This window comes from Nothobranchius furzeri, chromosome 14 (assembly GCF_043380555.1).
Source record: "Nothobranchius furzeri strain GRZ-AD chromosome 14, NfurGRZ-RIMD1, whole genome shotgun sequence".
NCBI classification, from domain to species: domain Eukaryota; kingdom Metazoa; phylum Chordata; class Actinopteri; order Cyprinodontiformes; family Nothobranchiidae; genus Nothobranchius; species Nothobranchius furzeri.
Window position 1 is genome coordinate 57,535,798 of NC_091754.1, and position 22,416 is coordinate 57,558,213.

The 22,416-nt window shown below is 43.6% G+C and overlaps 2 protein-coding genes across 2 annotated transcripts in view; one reads left to right on the forward strand and one right to left on the reverse strand.

Moving 5' to 3' along the window:
• The window catches only part of LOC107380990 (collagen alpha-1(XXVIII) chain), a 70,470-nt gene extending 66,132 nt beyond the window's left edge, over positions 1-4,338 (reverse strand). Inside the window, exons 1-2 of the mRNA XM_015952427.3 lie at positions 2,643-4,338; positions 2,375-2,551 (exon numbers count right to left, since the gene is read on the reverse strand). Coding sequence (XP_015807913.1) covers positions 2,375-2,525 — 151 coding nt within the window. The 5' untranslated portion in view covers positions 2,526-2,551; positions 2,643-4,338. The remainder of the gene's footprint in view (positions 1-2,374; positions 2,552-2,642) is intronic.
• Positions 4,339-13,759: 9,421 nt separating this feature from the next.
• On the forward strand, positions 13,760-17,860 carry atp5f1b (ATP synthase F1 subunit beta). The gene is made up of 10 exons (XM_015952426.3): positions 13,760-13,898; positions 14,541-14,720; positions 14,806-14,980; positions 15,064-15,185; positions 16,345-16,529; positions 16,610-16,768; positions 16,844-16,966; positions 17,040-17,252; positions 17,321-17,522; positions 17,595-17,860. The coding sequence occupies exons 1-10, from the start codon at positions 13,796-13,798 to the stop codon at positions 17,690-17,692; spliced, it is 1,560 nt and encodes a 519-aa protein (XP_015807912.3). The 5' UTR covers positions 13,760-13,795; the 3' UTR covers positions 17,693-17,860.
• Positions 17,861-22,416: the final 4,556 nt, after the last annotated feature.

A 22,416-nucleotide genomic window follows, 5' to 3' on the forward strand; every position in this document is an offset into this window, starting at 1 on the left:
GAGAAAATATGTTTGACTGATAAACTTGATTGATTTTTCCACACTGGCACCACATCAGAAGGCGGTGGTCACTAACCTAGGGGTAAAGTTGGACGCAGAGCTCAGATTTGAGACTCAAGTGAACGGAATCGTGAGATCTTGCTTCTTTCATCTACGACGTATAGCGAAAATTAAGCCATTTCTGTCACGTAGTCGTTTGGAAACTGTGATCCATGCAGGCTGAATTATTGCAACTCGCTATATGCGGGGCTTAGGCAAGCTCCAATAGCACGCCTCCAGGCGGTTCAGAACTCGGCTGCTCGGTTGTTAACATCTACCAGGAGGTCTGAACATATTACACCAGTCCTACGTGCCTTGCACTGGCTTCCTGTCTCCTATTGCATCAGGTTTAAGGTTATCCTGTTTGTGTTTAAAGCTTTAAACTCAGGTGCACCTAAATACCTTTCTGACATCATCCACCGACATGTCCCGGTGCGTTCCCTTAGGTCAGCTGACCAGAGACCATTAACCGTGCCCAGGTACAGCCTGAAGTCTCGTGGGAGTCGTGCCTTTTCAGTGCTCGGACCAAGTCTTTGGAATGAGCTGCCAGCCGACGTAAAGCGGGCCACATCACGGGAGACCTTTAAAAGCCGACTAAAAACACATCTGTTCTCGTTGGCGTTTGGACATTGAAGTTGGGATTGCGTGGGCAGCATCACTTTGAATGTGTCTGGATCTGATTCTGGAAATAGGACTGATATGGATTGCGAACTTGTACTCGGGATTTCTTATCGTATTTAAAATGGTTATGTCTGTTTTACTGTTGTGATTTTCATTGGTGTACAACGCTTTGTTTGTCCGTTTTGGGCATGTGAAAGCGCTTTATAAATAAAGTTGATTTGATTTGAAAATTGTAAAAACTAACTGTAAAAACAACTTTTGGGTAAACTATTTAGAAATGTTTGGGTTTGAGTTGTTTTTGGTCGTGGAAATTCACGCACGATTGGATTTCTGACTGCTAACTGCTCTCCTCCTTGAAAATTCACATCTGATTCTCCAAACTGGGATCCTTCTGACTGTTGGCTATAAAATATTAGACACAAATTGCTAAAAAAAAATACTCTGCTCTGTCTCTGGTTATTGCACACATCTGTTTAAAATAAGAACAGGGCAAAGTTCTTGTGTTTTCACTACCAGGGTAAACTAGCTAGCTAGCTAATGTTGCGTTTTTGTTTCCCAAGAAGGAAATAAATGCATTTAAAAGGTTTTTCTCAAAATGGATTACATCGGTGGGGTGGCACTTTGGCCTTTCCATAATTGCTCCTAATAAATAAACGATTAAAAAACTACCTCAAATAAAAAATAATGAACTTAATGAATTTTAGAGTTTACATGGAATTAAACACAGAATCTCCTCAAAGGAATTACACCAAAAGTTCCAGTAATAGGTTGAGATCTGTTTGTTTTTGACTTTTTGCAAAAGTTTTTTTTTATTTAGTAGAAAAAAAATTGTGGTTTTTCAAAAATGACTAAAACTGTGTTTTAGCTAGATATTTACAAACAATGTGGAAAAAATATTCTGATATTAATCTTCAAATTCTGAAAAAAAAATACATATGTTTTTTTTCACTGGCCCTAATCCTCTTCCGTAGAATTTATCAAAAATTGTCAATGGGCTTTTCCCATTCTCTAAACAGATGTTCTTTAGGTGGCCTGAGGCTGCAGACCGCTGCCGTCATCCATTTTCTGTTTTATTTTTGCTTTTCTTCTGCTCAAACCGGCTGTTTTGGCATCATAACAAACATCGAGTGTTCTCCCATGCATATGCATTATTATCAATGCCGCTGCCAAGATAGTCGTCAACATTTCCACAATAGATCATCTGTTACTTTTATTTAAAGCCAAGTGTGACCAATGAGTACGGCTGAAGGTTTGTCTCTGTTCAGGAGGCTCTAAAGGGCTTTCAGAGAGCTACAAGTTCTTAAATGTGACGCATCGTTTGGAAGAAGAAATAAACCGAACATCAACCTTCAGCTGTGGAAAGAGGTCGCGGATCTAATTTAGGCTGAGGATAAATTTCATTAATCTTCACAGGAATATGTCACAGAGAGAATGTGCCTGAGGAGAAACGGGCTTCTGGGTGAATAAAACATTTGGGTAAGAGCTGTGAGCGCTCGGACTGGAGATGGATTGCTCAGAGAGGCTGAGATACCATCAATCCACCACGAACGGATCCTCCAGCGATGTTCTTCCTGAGGATCGTGTTCGTTTCTTCACACGTGTGTGGCAGCATAGTTTCTCACCTGCTCACCTCTTTTTTTCAGTGAAAGCATCAATAAAGAAAAAAAGATCTGCTTTGGCTCTTAAAGTAGAACAAAGTGACCCTGTAACTTACATTTACCGTTCTGTGGTATGGAATTAGGGGAAAAGAGTTTGCTCTTCTTCTTGGGGGTTATGACCTCGTCTTCATAGTCTTCATCAGGCTCCTGGGCACAGAGACCCTGAAGAGCCCACAGCAAGAGGAGCCCGTGCAAAGAGGGAAGCATGGTTTTCCTGAGAAGGCTCTTTAATGCTGAAAAAGAGAATTAAAAACACAGAAAAGACTCCTAGAACAAGCTTTAACAAGTGTGCACGCCGCAGACGCTGACAGGAAGGATGCATACCTCACTCTGTTGATCTAAATGATGGAAAAAAAAGATCTTCATTCGGATTTCTCTGGGCCAGTTTTGATGTCTTCTTCCAGTTCTGAGAGTCTTCAGGTCAACTTGGCACCAGAGGCGTACCAGCAGCAGAGTCCCGGTTCTCATGGGACTCCCTCAGATTCATAAATGAAGAAAGTCCAGCCCTTTTTGGAACTCCCTCACCGGGTAGAGAGTGGGTGTGGAAGACATAAAAAAGGGAAAAAAAGAAATTCCCTCAGCGGGACTGAACTGAGTGCCCTCTCCTTTGTTTTAGACGGGCAGTTTTACACTTTTAACCCTGTTATTTATAGAAACGGGAGCTAAATCAGCTGCGTGGCATCAAAGCGGTTTGGATTTGTGGAAATGAGAACGTCAGGGTAGGGCTGCTCGATTATGGCAAAAATAATAATCACGATTATGGTGACTGAAATTGAGATCACGATCATTTAGGACGATTTTTCAGTTTATGTTGATTTTATTTGTTTTTATTCAGTCATAAAATTGCTCAGGGCACAATCAGGACAAAAATAAATAAGAAACAAGATGATCACTAAAATAACTCCTGATTCCCAGTATAAAAAGACCCAAGCACTATAGACCTTGGTTTAACTCATTTAAGTCTAACCAGTACAGACCCAAATACCAATATCTTGCAAATACTGACAGCAAGAATTATACAGTGGCATTTATAACAAATACATGCAAATAAATTGATGTTCACAAAATGTTGCATAACATTTATTGAGTTGTGTCAAGGTGCTGTAGGAGAGTACACTAGCACCGTGTCCTCAGAGAGATTAGTTATTAGTTATCAGCGTGAGGAACTTATTTCTACCTTATTTATAAACTATTTATTTACAAGTCCATCAGTTAATGTAATAATTGTCCCAACCACAGCTGCACCCCCCACTCCCCAACCCGGTTTCAGCAATCAGGGGCAAGCTGCACGTGTGTTTAGCACGCGCACATTTAGCCGTTTTTAGTGGCTCAGGAGTCCGCAGGTACGGTGTGTGTCACTCACTCTGGTTACTCCAACATGGAGCCGGCTCTGAGAGCCGTTTCTTTAGCGACCAACACATCACTACATCATTTCCTAATGTCCTGAAGAACGGTCCGGAGCGCAGGCGGAGTGTTTAGCTAACCTGCAGGAAACGTCGACGACAGTTATCCAGAAAGTAGCTAATGGTTACCAGAGATGTTTCTGAGGTGTTCGCTAGGTACTTTTAAGATTTAAAAAGTCAAGAAGGGGGTCTGAAAAGCTGTTAGCGTCAAAGTCGCCAAGTTGGCAACACTGTGGGAGGAGCGCTTCATTTGCAACTCAGGGCAGCGTAAGTGGGAGGAGCAAATAATCGGCTTGTTTTGTTTTTATAATCGTTCAAAACTCAGATCGTAATTGTGATTAAAGTTCGATTAATTGAGCAGCCCTACGTCAGGGTAATGTCGCTACGCATTAAATAACAATGTGAATAACTTATGCAGATAAAACTACTCAAATTTTCTTCCTTGATTGATTAAATTCACTTGAAATAATTTAATTCACACGACTTTGTTTATATTACACAAAAAGTGATTTTCAAAACTAATTTGCTGATTGAAGTTTTTGTGCATTATGATGATCATTTCTACTTATTTCATCATTTGAATCCACCTGTTTTACTCATGTGTGTTATTGAAGATATGGGTGTTAGCTGTCGGGGAGCTCGGATCAGGAAGAGTCAGCTAAGGTGGCGCCGGATCACCTGATCACCTCCCTCTGGAGGATGTCCAGCCACTTCCTACTGGAGGACACCGCCAAGAGGACCCAGAACTTGGGAGGGACTGTGCGCCGTCTCTTCTCTGGGAAGGTAATCGACTCACAAGGCATTCATTCGTACTAGAGACCATAACGCTAACCCTTTGTAAATGGTGGCCACGACCCATAGACAGAGCTCGGTTGTGCAGCAGAATCTACGATTGTCTGAAAAGAATGAGTGAATCATCGTCGTCGTCTTCCTCCGCTTATCCGGGTCCGGGTCGCGGGGGCAGCATCCCAACTAGGGAGCTCCAGACCGTCCTCTCCCCGGCCACCTCCACCAGCTCCTCCGGCAGGACCCCAAGGCGTTCCCGGACCAGATTGGAGATGTAACTTCTCCAACGTGTCCTGGGTCGACCCGGGGGCCTCCTGCCGGCAGGACATGCCCAAAACACCTCCCCGGGGAGGCGTCCAGGAGACATCCTGACCAGATGCCCAAACCACCTCAACTGGCTCCTTTCGATCCGGAGGAGCAGCGGTTCTACTCCGAGTCCCTCCCGAATGTCCGAGCTCCTCACCCGATCTCTAAGGCTGAGCCCGGCCACCCTACGGAGGAAACTCATTTCGGCCGCTTGTATCTGCGATCTCGTTCTTTCGGTCATTACCCAAAGCTCCTGACCATAGGTGAGGATCGGGACGTAGATCGACCGGTAAATCGAGAGCCTGGCTTTCTGGCTCAGCTCCCTCTTCACCACGACAGATCGGCTCAGCGTCCGCATCACTGCAGACGCCGAACCAATCCGCCTGTCCATCTCCCGATCCCTCCTACCCTCACTCGTGAACAAGACCCCGAGATACTTAAACTCCTCCACTTGAGGTAGGACCTCTCCCCCGACCCGAAGTCGGCAAGCCACCCTTTCCCGGTCGAGAACCATGGTCTCAGATTTGGAGGTGCTGATCCTCATCAGTGAATGAGTGAATCAGCCGTTTAAAATGTACAATTGTTACTGATTAAAACTGAGTTATATTTCATTTCCTGCTTCTCGTTTGTCACATTAAAAATATAAAATGCAGCTGCTCTCTGGTGTGCAGATTTTATTCCTTCTCTTTACATGTGAAAAGTTTGTTTCCAACAACAGAAAACTTTGTTTTAAACATTTTTCTGAAAAATCCATATTTTTTATTCTTTGTAATGTCAGACAAAAATTTAAAAAATGTCTTTTATCGGTTTTTGCAAATTAGGTTTTGTGTTTCTGAGCCTTGCCCTTTAATTTAATCCAGAATACTGGAGCGTTTTGGAGCTGTGCCTTCAGGCTGCACACCCCGCAGAAGCAGCCAACCACGATCCTCTGTGCAAACACCAACTCATTCATTTGTCTTCTGGTGTGTTTGGCATGATGAGCGACACACGCTTTCAAAGTCAGAGATAAGACAGGTCTCATTCACAATAAGAACAAATCAAAACTCAGATTATTAAATTGTTCAGTTATCTCCCAAATGACCCATGCAAGCTGTAACAACGCTGCATTCAGCGAGAAACAACGGTCAAATTACCGTAACTAGATTGAATTTCCTCAATTAGAGAAGAATTATAATCCGGTAAGAACGTCTGCAATCTGGAACTGAAGTGGCACAATCAAACAGCAGGGATAGTGGTGAGGATTTTTATTGCTCACTCTCTAAAAAGCAGGGAAAGGTCAGCTGTCACTCAAGAATGTTCTCCTTAAAAGATAGTCCTCGTTTAGGTCCTGCTCTGCTCCCATTTCCTCCCTCCAGCACATTAATTGGAAAAAGCACGGATTGGTTGGAATTCATTAACGTGTTTGTTTGGAACTACGGTAAAACGTTGGGATAAAGTTTTAGGGTAAGGTGTTGGCCTTTAACTTTGCTCTGTAGGTGGAAAGAACCACAGAAGAGATTCAAGTCGGTCACTCGTTAACGATTTTTCAAAAGTCTTTCCAAGATAACGAGTCCACACGGTCACCCTTTTGCATTTAAAATCCGTGTTACTTGGTTAACGGGTTCCATAAAGCAGACCCCGTCCAGGTTTAATTAAGTTAATCGACAAAATCGACCGCATGGTGTTTTAAGAGTTTAAAGAGGTTTTGCTACAGATGGCCGGTCTGAGCGATTCTCTAGAACTGTCAAATCACTCAGGATGATCCAGTTTTAAGGTTTTGATGTTATGATTTGCACCGCCAATCAAAGGCTGACAGCTTGGGAGATGTTACCAAGACAACTCAGAAACACGCCTTCTTGATACAAGATGTTCTGACTGGTTTAAAAGTCTCTATGTGTTGGAGTTTAACTTAACCGTACTTGTTATGGTGTGAGTGCAGTGCATATTCATTTAAGAAATCATTCTTGAATTTAGCAATTGATTCGAGCTGGAGTTGTTCCCTCTGTGGAGGCAGACAGATGGGACCTTGGGAAAGAAAGTTATTGTTTATCTTTCAGAGCTGCAGAGTCTGTGAGTCCTAGCTGGTATGAAGGCAGGCTCATTTAAAGGGAACACATGCAGTGTTGTGTCTCCTTTCTGACCAGATGTTGAATAGATGCTGAAAGGTCAGACTGTACCTAAACTGACCATTGCTGGACGTTACAGTAGTCCGCCTTTAAGTCGTGTTTACGTTGAGTTAACCCATAAAACCTGTCATGGGTATACAAACAATCAGAGAGCGTATTTTGTAAAGGACTCTTGTTTGTGTTAAATAACTTCATGTATAGAATTAGCTCTGGTTATTATGCTAGGCTAATGGAAGCTAACCAATCGCTAGTCATTGACGTGTTTTGGCTAAACTGCCTTCATGTCTGGGCCCTAACCCAATCACATGGTTAGCAATATGCTAGCATTACAAGAGCTAACTACTTCCTGATGTAGCTGGATAGCCTTGTTCTAGAATGAGGGAGCTTCCTGAAGACGCTGAAAACAACAAGAAAACCCAGTTTAACAAACACTGAGACTATAACAACATGAAATCCTTCACACCAAAGCATTTTGTTTAATTCCCACAGTTCACTTTCCAAAATATTATGTTGGTTGTGGAGAGAAGAGCTCCTCGTCATGTTTGAAAAGAGCCTTGGGGCAAATATTGATGCTAGTGCCAAAACTGTATGGCTGTCAGCTGTGTGTCATGTATATCTGAGAAAACAAATGCCTTTTTCTACTTTTACCAAAATAGTTTGCTGATGTAAATATTATGTACTAGATTTTTTTGAGAGATATATTATATTTTAAAAATGTTGCATTTTTTTTATTCTCAACAACTAAGCTACAAGGTACACGTGTGTAATTTGGCAGTAACATTCCTGCTAACATGACAGGAGAAACCCTTTTAATGCACAAACATTCACTGTTTGATCTTTATTGACTCAGTTTGATGTAAACAAACTGTCGTTTATCTACCTTCCTGTCAAACAGAGAAGTTTCTCTCTTCTAAGTGTGCATCAAAATGAAACATTTTCATTAAACTAGCATAAATTCACTATAATTTTCTATGTCCTTAACCTCACATTCTATATAAAGGCAACATAAAATAACATTTCATGCCATTAATGGTAAGATATCAAAGGAAATGCTTTCTAAAAGGCCTGGGACCAATAAAAACGGGGATGAGTAACAATAAAATTAATATTTAAGTGAACGAAGTCCAGTTGATGAATTGCTTACAGGAAACGCAGATGAGCAAATGAGCACATGTGGAAGAATATGGTTTTACATTATAATGAGGCAATAAACACAAACCATGGCCACATTATTTCTTTAAAAATTGTTTGTCAGTAAAACATGGGAGTATTTATAATGTTCTAATAAAACAGAAACCATAGTTCAGAGGAATTTTTGATTATTTCGTGGAAAAATTCCAGAGGAATTGTTCATATAGATTAATCTGATGGACACAAACACAAATGTTGCTGCCTGGCCTAAAGGCATGCCTCTGGCAGAGTTAAAAAGACCAGAAAGGTCTGTTCATATTCAGCATCTACACATTTTTAATCACTTCTAGAGTGAAAGAAATCTAAAAATGGAGGTTAAAGTGTTTATAAAAGTTCACACATTTTCTACAGTAGGTCTATGAGAACAGACTTTGATGTGTCATCTCCATAAATAACACAAACCCGGACGTGTTCTGCCATGTTGTGGAGTTGCTAATGCTAGTGGTTAGCTTCTACTAGCCAAGACAATTTACGGTGTAACAAAGAGCTGTCTGGTCTCGATTTTCTTTTCTGCAGCTAATGCAGGCGATGAAGTAACTCTGGGTGATTGTATTTGAAAAATAACAAGTATTACACAGTTTTCTAGTGAACAAACCTGTTATTTTGATGGATTAACCCTTTACAACTCAATGTAAGAAATAACAAGATTGATCTATGTATCGGCTTAGGTTAACAAAACAGTTGAATAATTATCAAAACATGTTATTAGCTTTATATACCACATTATGACAGTGAAAAATAAATATAATTAGCACTTGCATCCTGCAGTACTCAGATCTTCCACAAGGAGGCAAACAACATGCTTTCAATGGAGCAGAAGTTAAAGAACGCACTAATCCTGCTAAGAAACTTCAGCTTGGTACCCACCACAAGAAAACTATGCCGATTTTTGACCTGATTCTCTCTTTCTGGCAGTCCTAATGATGACTCTGATTACCGTAAAGGCCCTAAAGATAATCTTGTCAGATATTCCTGCCGTGTGTGATGTGTCAAGAGGGCTCTGGCCTGCTTGGAGGTGCATCAAACTCCACCTCTCCAATCACTGATTTGAGATATTCAATCTTGGATTTTCTTGGTTTGTTGTAGCGTGTGTGATTTGCCACCAGGACAAAGAGCATTCACCCAGCTGGATATGACGTGTATCCAATCAGAAAGCAAGGTAATGAGAATCCAAGGCCCAAGCCCAATGCACGTACTGCGCCCTGTAGTCTTCTGTGAAGTGTACTTGGAAGAAGTGCACAGTGTGCACTGACGCACACTGGAGGCATCGGCGGAGCAGAACGGCACCGCTCCAAACAAAATCTGTTAGAGTCTATGGGGGTGATTCAAACCAGCTGTGACACGACAATTTTCAGACGCGTCCCGAAAGCAGCACACAGTGCAGCTCAAGATAGGATCAGGTTGTATTTTTGCCGCGAGCCACTTCTGGGACGTGGCAATTCCCGCAGTTAACATAGGGCTAGACAGGAAATCACACGGTTTCAGTGCAACACCCCCCGGTAATTTTCAAGATAAAAGTCTATTGCAGAGATGCGACATCATATCTATGGTTACGTCAATGCAAGTGGCCTAACAGCTTATTTACTTCCTGCATCGTTCCGGAAGTGCAGCGGCGTGTTTTTCTTGGCTTTAATCCTGGTAGTGGACAGGATCAACATCATATGACATCAAACAGCGATATCAAACGTGATTTCCTTCTTTCCTTCTCCTTCTCTAACGTGGACGGCATAAACTCGAGGGATTTTGTTATCTCGCTTGTTGAGTGAGGAGCACAGCAGAGAAGCCACTTTGCAGCGGACCTGGGCGAAGTACGGATCAATGGTGCAAAAGGGGCGTGGTCAACTTCCGCACTTGAGGATTGGGACACTATGCACTTGCGACCCTGTACTGGAATGTGCAATTGCAGAGAGCAAGGGTTGAAGTGCGAGAACTGGGATTGGGTCCAAATCCTCCTCCTTCTCCGCCATGTTTGTTTACTCCAAAGTCCCCTTTGATCTCAAGAGCTTTGGTGACATTACCCATCTGACACGGGAATGTGTGTGCGTAGTTTCATTTATCACCTGATCATTTTTTTTTCCTGCTTTCTCGATTTTTGAAAATCCTTTTGACATTTTCAAGATTTTTCCCTTTGACCAGACCTCGGGAGTAAGTGGAGCAGTTTTGACACTTTTGGCTTTAAAGGGTTAAAAACGGTTGTGATAAAAATGTTACAAGCAGCAGATCAGTCTCTGTGCAAGATTCTGCTGAGTTGCAGAGAACATGCTCGGTCTTGTATTACTTGAAATCCTACAGCGGCGCAGCTGGAGTCTCTGTCAGGCTGTTAAAAACGGCACAGCAAACGATTTATTCTACCATGTTGGGCAAAAGGAGATCTGAAGCACTCAGGAGATACAAAAATGGGCTCATGTCGAGCCCTGGCGAAGGCCCTGTGGGCTGAAACGCGTCTGCACTTATGTTTTTAACTATTTAAGCCATGCACCAATAAAGGCTTTTTAATTTTGCATCTCATGAGTGCCTCAGATCTCGTTTTGCCCAACATGCGTGTGGATCCGTTGGCTGAAGAGCACCAGAGAGCAGCAGCTAAACATTTCTTTCACCCCTGCAGCACTTCCAGAGTTTTTTCTGTTTATTCTAGCAATCAGTAAACTTTTACTGTTCCCAGTGTGGGTGTCGGGTACTGGCTGCAACAGAAAACCCTAACAAAGCAGTAACCTCAGTCGACGGTCATCAGACTTTCCTCTGAGGCATGTCGGATTAAAAAATAATTCATGTTTTGCGAGATTACGTCAGACTAGTGCGTTTGTATTCACGCCTGCAGATGGATGGATGTTTATCTGTCATGGTGAATGTTGCCCAGCGGTGCAAAATTAGAGACGGTAATGTTCAAAACAATTGGTTTAAATTTAACTGTAAAGTGTTTTGGAGGTTGGCTTAAAGTTCAGACAAACATGGTAAATTTGATATAGCGCATTCTAGAGTCATGGAACCCCCCAAGGTGCTTTACAACACAATCAGTCATTCACCCATTCACACACACATTCACACACTGGTGGGGTTGAGCTACGATGTAGCCACAGCTGCCCTGGGGCGCACTGACAGAGGCGAGGCTGCCGAGCCCAGGCGCCACCGGTCCCTCCGACCACCACCAGCAGGCAACGTGGGTTAAGTGTCTTGCCCAAAGACACAACGACAGCGACAGACTGAGCGGGGCTCGAACCTGCAACCTTCCGATTACGGGGCGAGCACTTACAGTAACTCCTGTGCCACCATCGCCCCAGCATGGCAGTTAAATAGGTGGAATTTGGGGAATGAAGTGGATGTTTTTCTTTGCTGTGATTCTTTTAACCTAATGTCCTGTCCTCTAACTATGGAGCATCGTTGTTCTGCTGTGAAGCACTTTGGTCAATGTTCACGTGCAATACACAAGGTATGGTATCTACATTAGGAGGTTAACCATCAGAGTTCTGCATGTCTGAGATCAGATTCCCTTTGTGGTGCAACACCGCCATCTTGTGTAAATACTGGGGACTTGAATGCTTCACTCTGTAAGATACACCTCACTGGTGCTGGGCTGGACCCCCTTTTTCCTTCAGAACAGTGTTAATTGCTCCTGCCATAGATCCATCAAGGTTCTGGGATGGACTGAGATCTGGTGAATGTGGAGGTTGTTGGAGTCCAGAGAACTCATGGTCATGTTCTAGAGACCAATTAGTGATGATCTGAGCTTTGTGACATGATGCTTGGTCCTGCTGGAAGTAGCATGAGAAGATGGGTGGTCATGAAGGGATGGACATGGTCAGGAACAATGCTCAGGTAGGACCTGGTGGTGCTGGGGGGTGGGGGGTCCAAAGGGGGACAAGAACACCACCTTACCTCCACCACCACCATTGCACCTGCAGAGCATCAATGTTTGTGAAAACCTGCTTACGGTGAAAATGGTGGTGGCGCTTTGCGTAGCCATTTTCAGTATAGGTACATCATTTATCCTAACCCGCTGTTGGAGATTTCCTTCTTTTCAATCTAAATTTCACCAATCTGATGCTGCTGATGGCAATAAATGACCGTTCCTGAGGTCTCGTAGAGTGTAAGTGTGATAATTGTGCAATTCTTTGACACAATGACATAAATCAAACACTTGTGCCATTAATGATCACATTTAAGCTCGTCCATCTCCAGTAAACAACCTTCATTTGAACTTTTATTTCTTTTTGTTATTTTTACTAGTTTTAATGTTGCAATGCTTTATAATATATACATTTATATATTATTCATCATATTTATTGTAAATGAGAACAGTCCGTTGTCTTTATGCCTAATAGTTTAATCTTTTTTGATGTTGTATGTTTTTATCTTACCTGTTTCTTTGGTGTACAGCCAACTGTGTCTGCTGCTGCCTCTTGGCCAGGTCGTCATTGTAAATGAGAATGAGTTCTCAATCGACTCATCTGGATAAATAAAGGTTAAATAAAATAAACAAATTCTTTCATATAAGTGATTGTTGTGTGCGTCGTTTGTATTGAGTGTCTGTTATGTTGAACCAAGTCACCAAAGACTACTATCATCCATCCATTTCTGTCCATCCATCCATCCTTCATTCATCCATCCATCCATCCTTCATCTATTCATTCATCCATCCATCCTTCATCCATCCATCCATCCATCCATCCATCCATCTATCCATCTATCTATCTATCTATCTATCTATCTATCTATCTATCTATCTATCTATCTATCTATCTATCTATCTATCTATCTATCTATCTGTCTGTCTGTCTGTCTGTCTGTCTGTCTGTCTGTCTGTCTGTCTGTCTGTCTGTCTGTCTGTCTGTCTGTCTGTCTGCTTACCTACCTACCCACCCATCCATCTTTCTGTTCGTCCGTTCATTCGTCCTTCCGTCCATCTACCCATCTGTCCCTCTGTCCATCAGTCCATCCATCTATTTATCTACCCATCCCTCAGTCTGTCCGTTCATCCATCCATCCATCCTTTTATCCACTTTTCATCCATCCAGCCAACCATCCATCTTCTATCCATCATTCACACATCCATCATTTTCATCTTGTTGGCAATTTTTAGTTGTGTTTTATTTCCAATTTTCCCCAAAGTTGTCTCACATGTCTTGGACTTTCTGACTGATAAACCCAATTAAGAAGGGTGCTCGGTGTCTAAAAGACTGAGACACGTTCAAAATGTAACCAAGTTGACAACAAGTCTGCAATGTATGCAAGGACTCTCAACCAAAAGGTTTCAAATACACTTTCTTGCAAAGCTCGATCGTAATTACAGCCCAGCGAGTTTCTGACTTTAGTGCAAAACAAACCTTTGTAGACTTAAAAACCCAAACTCCATCGATTACATTTTAAAAATGTCAGTGTGGATCATGTCTACTAAATTAGGACAGTTTTACTCTCTGCAACTCTTCTAAAGACACATTAGATTCTTAACAGTAAATAAATAAAGTCTCTTTGTTCTTCAAGGCTTTAATCCTAACTGTCATTCAGCAGCAGCACAGTCACATTTGCTGTCCATTTCAATGGAGGTCAGAATGTCAGCTGGCTGCGCCTAGCTTCTACGCATGCTCAGTTCATCCCCTTCACGATGTACGCATGCGCAGTTGGCAATAGCGGTCATTGATTATAAAGCTCCAAGTTGCTCCGTCTCTTTCCACCTTCAGCCATTTTAACCATGTTAGGAGCTGTGGGACGCTGCTGCACCGGGGCTCTGCAGGCTCTCAAGCCTGGGGTCCAGCCTCTGAAGGCCCTGGTCGGATCTCCAGCCGTTCTTTCACGTAAGCCTCGCATGCGTGTTGGTTTTAGAGCGAAACCGTTAAAAGACAGACGTGGATTGAGAGGGCAGGGCAATGCTAAAGTTAGCTGTTAGCGACACGCTGGCTAACCGGCGGAATACCAGGCCTCGATGTTAAAATATTCAATTACAGTTTACTTTTAGCTATTTTAAAAGGATTAAAAAGGCACGTATGGGTGTGTATGCAACTTTTAAATGCGTCATGATCAGGAAAATGAGCAGACGGTTCTACCTCATGTGTTCTGGAGAATGACCTTTGTGTAATGACATGAGACGCTGTCAGGGAGCTAAGTTTGCTAGCATTACGAAATGCAGATTAGCAAGGTGACTGGTCATCTGCAAAGTTTAACCACATTTTTTTATGTTTTAAATAAAGAAATAAACATGTTAAATGGGGAACTGCTAACTAGATTATGTCAGGGAAACCTAGTTAGCTAAACTAGTGCGCCTCATTCATCCTTTAGTTGGAGGTACGCATGAACTTAACCCAATATTTTCCCACGTCTCGTTATAAAACAGGTCGTTTTGACATTCAAAAGGTGTTGGCGCAGTTAGCTGGAAAGGAACCTGCGCTGTTTCATTCATTGCGCTGTTCTAACCGGACGCTGTGTGTATCCCTCCGCAGGCAGGGACTATGCCGCTCAAGCCGCCGCCACCGCTGCTAGCGTCGCCAACGGGCGCATCGTGGCCGTCATCGGCGCCGTCGTCGACGTCCAGTTCGACGAGGGTCTCCCTCCCATCCTCAACGCCCTGGAAGTCACCGGCCGCGACAGCAGGCTAGTCCTGGAGGTGGCTCAGCACCTGGGTGAGCTTGTCTCTGATGGTGTCCTTCCACCCTTTGACGACCCTAGAAGAAGCCACCGTGTTTGCTGAGGCTCTTGTGTTTACAGGGGAGAACACAGTGAGGACCATCGCTATGGATGGTACCGAGGGGCTGGTGCGTGGACAGAAGGTTCTGGACACCGGGGCCCCCATCAGAATCCCAGTGGGTCCCGAGACCCTGGGCAGGATTATGAATGTGATCGGTGAGCCCATCGACGAGAGGGGTCCCATTACCACCAAACAGTGAGTTCATTTTTATGGGACCAGCTAATTCTCAACTAAAATGCTCTGACTGCACTTTGAAATGTGAATATATCTTGTTCCAGGACTGCACCCATCCATGCTGAGGCTCCTGAATTCACTGACATGAGTGTGGAGCAGGAGATCCTGGTGACCGGTATTAAGGTGGTGGACCTGCTGGCCCCCTACGCCAAGGGAGGAAAGATTGGTATGCACCATTACCACCATGAGCTATGTGACAGTGAAGTCTAGATGGTTTTCATACGTTAGATGTTTTTGCCAGTGCCATGGAGTCTTGGTGTCTCTAATCACTGGTTTGTGCTGCTGTTATTGGAGTGATGGATCCTGACGACTTTGTTTGCCTTTCAAACTGTCTCCACACACACTTGACCAATCAGAGCATTGATCGATAAAATTTGTTCATTGTTATGGAATTCAGTCACCAGCAGGGTATCTGCGGGTCCTTAAAAATTCTTAAAAAGTCTTAAATTTGCTTTTCCAAATTTAAGGCCTTAAAAATGACAAATAATCCGTGAACAGTTTCCAAACGTCTTAAATTACCAAAGACCCAATAAACAAGATTCTTTTATTTCTATAAAATTTTCGTGAATTTCTAGTTAGTTCAGCATTTTTTGTGTACGATGTTGGCGGAAGCGGAACCGTACACATTCGGTTGGTTGTGAAAGGGGGCTATTTTTAGATGAGCACGCTAGTGGGAGCTTGCGCCATGGGGAAGTGCAACATTAATGGTAACTGGATGGCTAATCCAACGTTCAAGACGTGGTTAGCACCGGTTCCAGGCAATAGCTGGAAATTATAGCTTAAATTTAATTAAACAAAATAGCTTAAATTTGGTCAAAGTGGCCTTAAAAGGTCTTAAAGTCTTAAATTTGGCTCCCTTAAACCTGCAGATACCCTGACCAGTGTAGTCCACCATGCATCCTTTTTCACAATAAACACACGTAGAGTACCTCTATCTCAGTGGTTCCCAAAGAGTCAAAACTTTTCTACGGAGTTTCGATATGATAAAAAAAAATTTACAAATAAAATCTTGCTAACCTCAGCACAGATACAATTATGGGGACCCTAGTTTGGGAACCACTGCATCTGACCGTATCACCAAAGTCTAAATTGTCCAAAGTTGTTGCCAAAGCCATTTTAAAAGGGCACAATTTCTGAGGCGGCGCCATCTTTTTAGTTTTCTCTGCTAAAATGAGGCGTGGCTATACCGACCTGCAGATTAAAATCCGTTGCTATAGTTGGTCTAGGTCTGTAGGCTAGTTTGGTTTAGCTTCAGCATGTAATAACTATGCATGGATGACCAGAGGTGGGACCCCGTGGCGCTGACGTGTGTGTTCTGGTCTCAGGGCTGTTTGGTGGTGCCGGTGTGGGAAAGACTGTACTGATCATGGAGCTGATCAACAACGTGGCCAAGGCCCACGGTGGTTACTCCGTGTTCGCCGGTGTGGGAGAGCGAACCCGCGAAGGAAACGACTTGTATCATGAAATGATCGAGTCAGGTGTCATCAACTTGAAGGACACCACCTCCAAGGTGGGCGTTGTGAAGATCTGACCACCTGGTCATCCTTCTGGGTAAGGTCACTCCCTAACTTGGGCTCTCGGCTCTGCTAGGTGGCGCTGGTGTACGGGCAGATGAACGAGCCCCCCGGTGCTCGTGCCAGAGTGGCTCTGACTGGACTGACTGTGGCCGAGTACTTCCGTGACCAGGAGGGTCAGGATGTGCTGCTCTTCATCGACAACATCTTCCGCTTCACACAGGCTGGCTCTGAGGTTCGTTTCTCCTCGTGACTGAAAACGGAAAGTCTGTTTGTAATTTGCTGCTGATGAAGTGACTTCCTGTTCCAGGTGTCCGCCCTGCTGGGTCGAATCCCCTCCGCCGTGGGGTACCAGCCCACTCTGGCCACTGACATGGGTACCATGCAGGAGAGAATCACCACCACTAAGAAGGGCTCCATCACATCTGTGCAGGTAAAGATGGCGTCCGCCCACGGCGAACGTAGGATCTGTTGGGCTTTGGGTTAAACGCGTCTCCCTCTGGTAGGCCATCTATGTACCAGCTGATGATCTGACTGACCCCGCCCCCGCCACCACCTTCGCTCACTTGGATGCCACCACTGTGTTGTCTCGTGCCATCGCCGAGTTGGGCATCTACCCCGCCGTCGACCCGCTGGACTCCACCTCCCGTATCATGGACCCCAACATTGTTGGAGCTGAGCATTACGACGTCGCCCGTGGCGTGCAGAAGATCCTCCAGGTGAGAGACTTGATGTTGGCGACTAGTTGAATCTCGATCAGCCTAACTAGGTTCTGTTCTTTTACCAGGACTACAAGTCTCTCCAGGACATCATCGCCATCCTCGGTATGGATGAGTTGTCTGAGGAGGACAAGTTGACGGTGGCCCGTGCTCGTAAGATCCAGCGTTTCCTGTCCCAGCCCTTCCAAGTGGCCGAGGTCTTCACCGGTCATTTGGGCAAGCTGGTGCCCCTCAAAGAAACAATCAAAGGCTTCAAGAGCATCCTCGGTGGTGAGTGTCCTCTTGGGTATGATCTCTAACCTTCTCAGCTCGAGTTCGACACTAATGCGTGTTGTTGTTCAGGCGAGTACGACGCCCTGCCTGAGCAGGCCTTCTACATGGTCGGGCCCATTGAAGAGGTGGTCCAGAAAGCAGATAAGCTGGCTGAGGAGCACTCATAAACATCTGAACATTTTACCTCAGCGGAGAAGAGGAGGTCCTGTGGTTAGGAGCACTTGGTTTGTAAAACATGTCCAAATACAAATGTACCCGTCTGTCATCCTGAAGAGAAGTTCTATTTAATGTTTCCAGTCAAAGATGGAATAAATTCCTGTCTTTACACAAACCAACTCAGCTCTGGGCTTCGTTTTTGCTAGTTTAGCTCAACGTTTTAATTCTTGTGAGGAATTTGCTGAAGTGTTGGGTGGAATTATCAATCTGCCCACAAGGTGGCAGCCTGGAGCCGTACTAAGCTTTGACGTTACATCCTGAAATAAAAGGTGGACAAAGACGGATGATGTTTGTTGTGTTTTCCCACTTTTGGCGACTTTAGCTGGCTTCATTCTAATCAAGTTCATCAGCTAACATGACTAGATTTCTACGTGACACCGGCGAGTTTTGGAAAACAAACATTTTGTTCAAATTTGGAACAACAAATTGTTTCCTGTGTGGAACGTTGTACAATTGGCACAAAATATGAAATTTTTAGGGCCACAAATGTTAAATAAAATTAAATTCACCATTTGTTAAGAGCCGGCTAACTTTTGGCTCCTTGGTCATTGTTTAACCAAAATGTAGAGAGAGAAAGTTTAACTTGTGTTTAACTTTAAAAGTGAATGCAAACCCAACCGGATTTGAGTTTTCTGAGGTACGTGTTATGGGATGGCAGGGATGCTGCTGGCCTCCATTGGACTGGGGTTGGGGTGAAGGTTGCGCACAACGCCAATTAGAGTACTTTTGAAAATGCAGAAAATTTTTGTGGAGTACAAAGTAAAAGTACAAATGACCAAAGTACTGATATGAAAATTGGTAGTTTTAATCTTAGACTTTTACTCAAGTTTGACTTGATTCAGGAAATATTTCAACAATTGCTGATATTCAAGAAGTAATTACTTCTTTGTTTATTTTGCTCAACATTTATGCTGCTTATAATATTGCACTGTCCCACGTAGCACGGCCATAGATGTAGGATCATTGCAATTTAGTCACAACTTGTTCGTGACTTGATTTGTTCACAAATTAATGCAGTTTTACTTTTGTTGTAGGGCTGGGCGATACGGCCTAAAATCAATATCACAACATTGAGGATTTCCCCTCTTAACGATAGACGATAACTACGAGTATACGCAGAAACAAGTTGTCCACTAGATGGGGCTGTCATGTAAATTACATTGAGTCAAATTTTTACGTGACTCAAGGTGGTAAAGCTTCTTAAAAGGACATGAATGTTGCCAATCCACACACATCTTTTCATTTTTTTTAATGATCAAATTTATTGACATGGGAAAAATCGGGAGTCAGAAATGTCTACGATAAATTTTATTACTCAGCCCTAGTTTGTTGCCAGAGATTTTTCACTTATCGTATAGATGTGTTCTAGCTGCCTGCAACACAAGAACCAAGACGTTTTATAATTTCCACTGTGATTGTTTGCATTGGTTGAGGCCAATTTAACCTTTGAAGCCGAGAAGAAGACGATGGTTGTCTTTTCCAGACATAAACTAGAGGCGGTTTAAAAGTATAGCAGAGCCTTGTAATAAGACATGGATCGGAAGTATGTTTGCTAGTTGGAGGTGTTGATGTGTTTCTAGAACAGAAAAATTCTTTAAAAGGACGTTATGGAAGTTAGACAGTCAACATGTATGTCTTCTTCATACATTCTCCTGCAATGCCCTGGTCCTGTAGAATGAGCCCTGGCATTTTTACTGTGATTGCCTGTTTTTCTGTAAAATCACAGAAAAAGAGAGTTGCTCGGGTCGAGCAGGCTGCTTCATGCGCGTTCACGCTCAGGCATCGCCCGTAGCATTTGCTATCCGTAGCTTTAGCAGCAGAGAGAGAGGCAGTGCCACTTTGTCGCTGTTCCTAACGCCTAGTGACGAACCTAGCTACATTTCTGAGGACCCTTAGCTACTTTCTGTAGAACTTTCTTCTAGATATTTCCTGCAAATTAGCAACAAAATAGCCATTTTCACTCCGAACCGTTCTTTGGTTTGACGTTGTTTCAGCTGTCATCAAGGAAATAAACGTTACAGATGCTATGAATGTTACTAGAGTGTAGCTCACCTTGTAAGATGTCGGACTCTCATAAAAGACCTGGGTTTGATTCTGGATGTGAACATAGTTTATTTAGAGTTTCTTTTTTACATTAATGATATAATTTTTTTTACAGTAAGACGCCCAAATTTTTATTTGAGACTTGCTGAACGGCATTGAATTCACAGATAAAAAAAGATGTGGGTTCAACTTTCATTTTGGAACAATTTTTCAAGCAAGGGAAGGGAATGATCTGAGCATGCAGGAGGACTGACCCATCTTAAACCTTTGTCGGCTGTGCTGAAGAGAATGGTACAGAACCACATTATTTAATTAATTAGCTGCATGTTCTCCTGTCCTCCTGGCCACACACACGCACACGGGACTGTCTCAGCTGTTATTTTCGTTAAGGAGTGTGCACGTACAGCATGCACGCCTCGTGCACGAGCCTACTATTGAAGCTGCCATTACGCTTTTGGCCTGAGGGGGCAATCGCGAGCTTAAAAATTCAAAAGTCCGTAAAGTCCCTTTAAATGAGGGCAGTTGTCTAGAGATGCTGATGTGATGCAACACAGCTAAACAATCCTCAGGGCCTAAATTAGACCTGATACATGGCAGGTTGGTACGTGTTTCACAGCAACGTTTTAGATCAAAACACTCGAGGTGATTCACTTCCTTGTTCCATGATGTTAGTGTTAAAGCGAGCCAAAGTTAAGATCACGCTACGAAAGCGCTGCTTACCAAACTATTCTCTAATATAGACTAAAGTTGAGGCTGTTTTTTAAGCTTTTCCAAACATTCAAATTAATAAAGTATAATTAGGTTTTCAGTACATTGACCATTTAGGATGTTCTCCATTATCTAAATCTAGTTCTAGTTGGGTGTATCTTGTTGGAACAGGGATCTAGGCTGAGATCTTCTCTCATTTTTAAGTTAAAACAAAAATATTAAAGTAATAAACCAATTCTGTGTCAGGTAACGTTTTTGTGCCAAAGTCTGGAATATTCCTCTGCAGGTATTCCAATTTAGACATCAGGTCCAAGACTTGCACCTTTACATACTAACAAGACCAATGCCACCATTCCACAGTAACACGACCTTCATGAAGAGGAGCAGCTGAGTAGTTGTGGCTGATACTGATGTGCGCATGGCCAACATCTGTTTGATTCAAGTAGAACTTGTGGCCGTGTGCAGAACGCTGCTGGAGTTCATGAATAAGCAGCGGTCTGCCTGCCGCTCTGCATCTCTGCCCAAAAGAATCCCCGCTACGCTGAGTCCATGTAAATAATATAAGTAGAAACTGGACCTCTTTTGTGCTCCTTCTGGGTGTGTAAGTTAAGGGCATCAGGGGAGCCTGACAACCTTTAAGGAGAACCAATGTGCTTTCCTATAATTTGAACCCAGTATCCAACTCCGGATCGGGGCTTGGATCGGGAAGTAAAGCCTGAGTCCCGATCACGTCGGGGACACACCGGCCGCCGAAACGAACAGGATTGGCTCGGGGTCTTTCGACTGCCGATGACGTCACATTACTGCAAATCTACTCGGCTTTCACACCAAGCCCCCACATTGCAGCTCTAAAATTGAGGCAAACCCAGAAATGAAATAAATTGCAGTTCCACCCTCATCCACTAGGGGCTGGTGTCAGAAGCGAGCAAATCCTCATTGACTCCCATGTTAAAAATACCAATTTCACAGCAGAAATAAACATGTTTACAGCCTGGTACCAAAACATGTTTTTTGTTTAAATGATCTAGTTTACACTCATGACAACTCTGAGGGGGGTGATTTTTTTCTCACTCTTCTGTTTAAGTGTATTAAAAGCCTAAAATTCTGTATAATTATTGAGCGTCCGACCCACGTGACCACAGAGCTAGCTCCGCGGAAAGGCCTCAGTAGAGCCTCGGTCTGGCTTGGAAACTGCTCCGGCATTTTGAGTCTCTGTGTTTGTGTATTCTTTTTGGGATATTTTTTGTACAATTTTTGGACAAAATGACTTGCTGTGGCATTAATTGCACAATAGAGCGTCCAAGGAGTCTCCACTTCATTTTTTTCGGTAAGTAAAATTATATTTATGTATTTTAGGTCACTGCCGAGCTGAGCTTAGATTTTAACATGTTGTTTAACCATGAAATTTAAATGTAATAGGGTAAAACCCAGTGCATTTAACATAATGCTGCACTTTAGAAAATGGGTTGAAATCTAACATGTTGGTGGAGCTGGGTTCCGACTGTCGGCTTGTGGAGCTCTCGGGAGACGGATGTTTTCCACCCGGTTCTCCCCTCCCCGCAGCTCTGCGCATCTCTGTCTGATCGCGGCTTCTGTTTGATGCGCGGGCTGCCGGCTTGTGGAGCTCTGGGATGGAAACCTTTCCACCCGGTTCTCCCCAGCAGCAGCTCTGCGCATCTCAGATCGCAGCGGCGCTTGTCTGCTGTGCGGCTGCCGGCTTGTGGAGCTCTCGGAGACCTCTGTGTTCCACCCGGTTTTACCCAGCGGTCAGCCCGGCGTATCTCTGACTCAGAAGCTCTGGTGTTGTGCACAGTTAACTCCGGTTGTAACTAGGTTGCTACCTCGGTTAGCTTAGCTCCCACCTCCGTGTTAGCTTTGGGTTAGCCAGGGTTAGCTTGTAGCTAGTTCGACCGGGTGTCAGTTG

What these genes read in the sequence shown, in the direction of transcription:
- atp5f1b (XM_015952426.3), top strand. Translation starts at nt 13,796, where the DNA reads ATGTTAGGAGCTGTGGGACGCTGCTGCACCGGGGCTCTGCAGGCTCTC. An exon ending in CGCCAAGGGAGGAAAGATTG is followed by an intron (nt 15,186 to 16,344) that starts GTATGCACCATT and finishes TTCTGGTCTCAG; the next exon opens with GGCTGTTTGGTGGTGCCGGT. An exon ending in CTTCAAGAGCATCCTCGGTG is followed by an intron (nt 17,523 to 17,594) that starts GTGAGTGTCCTC and finishes GTTGTTGTTCAG; the next exon opens with GCGAGTACGACGCCCTGCCT.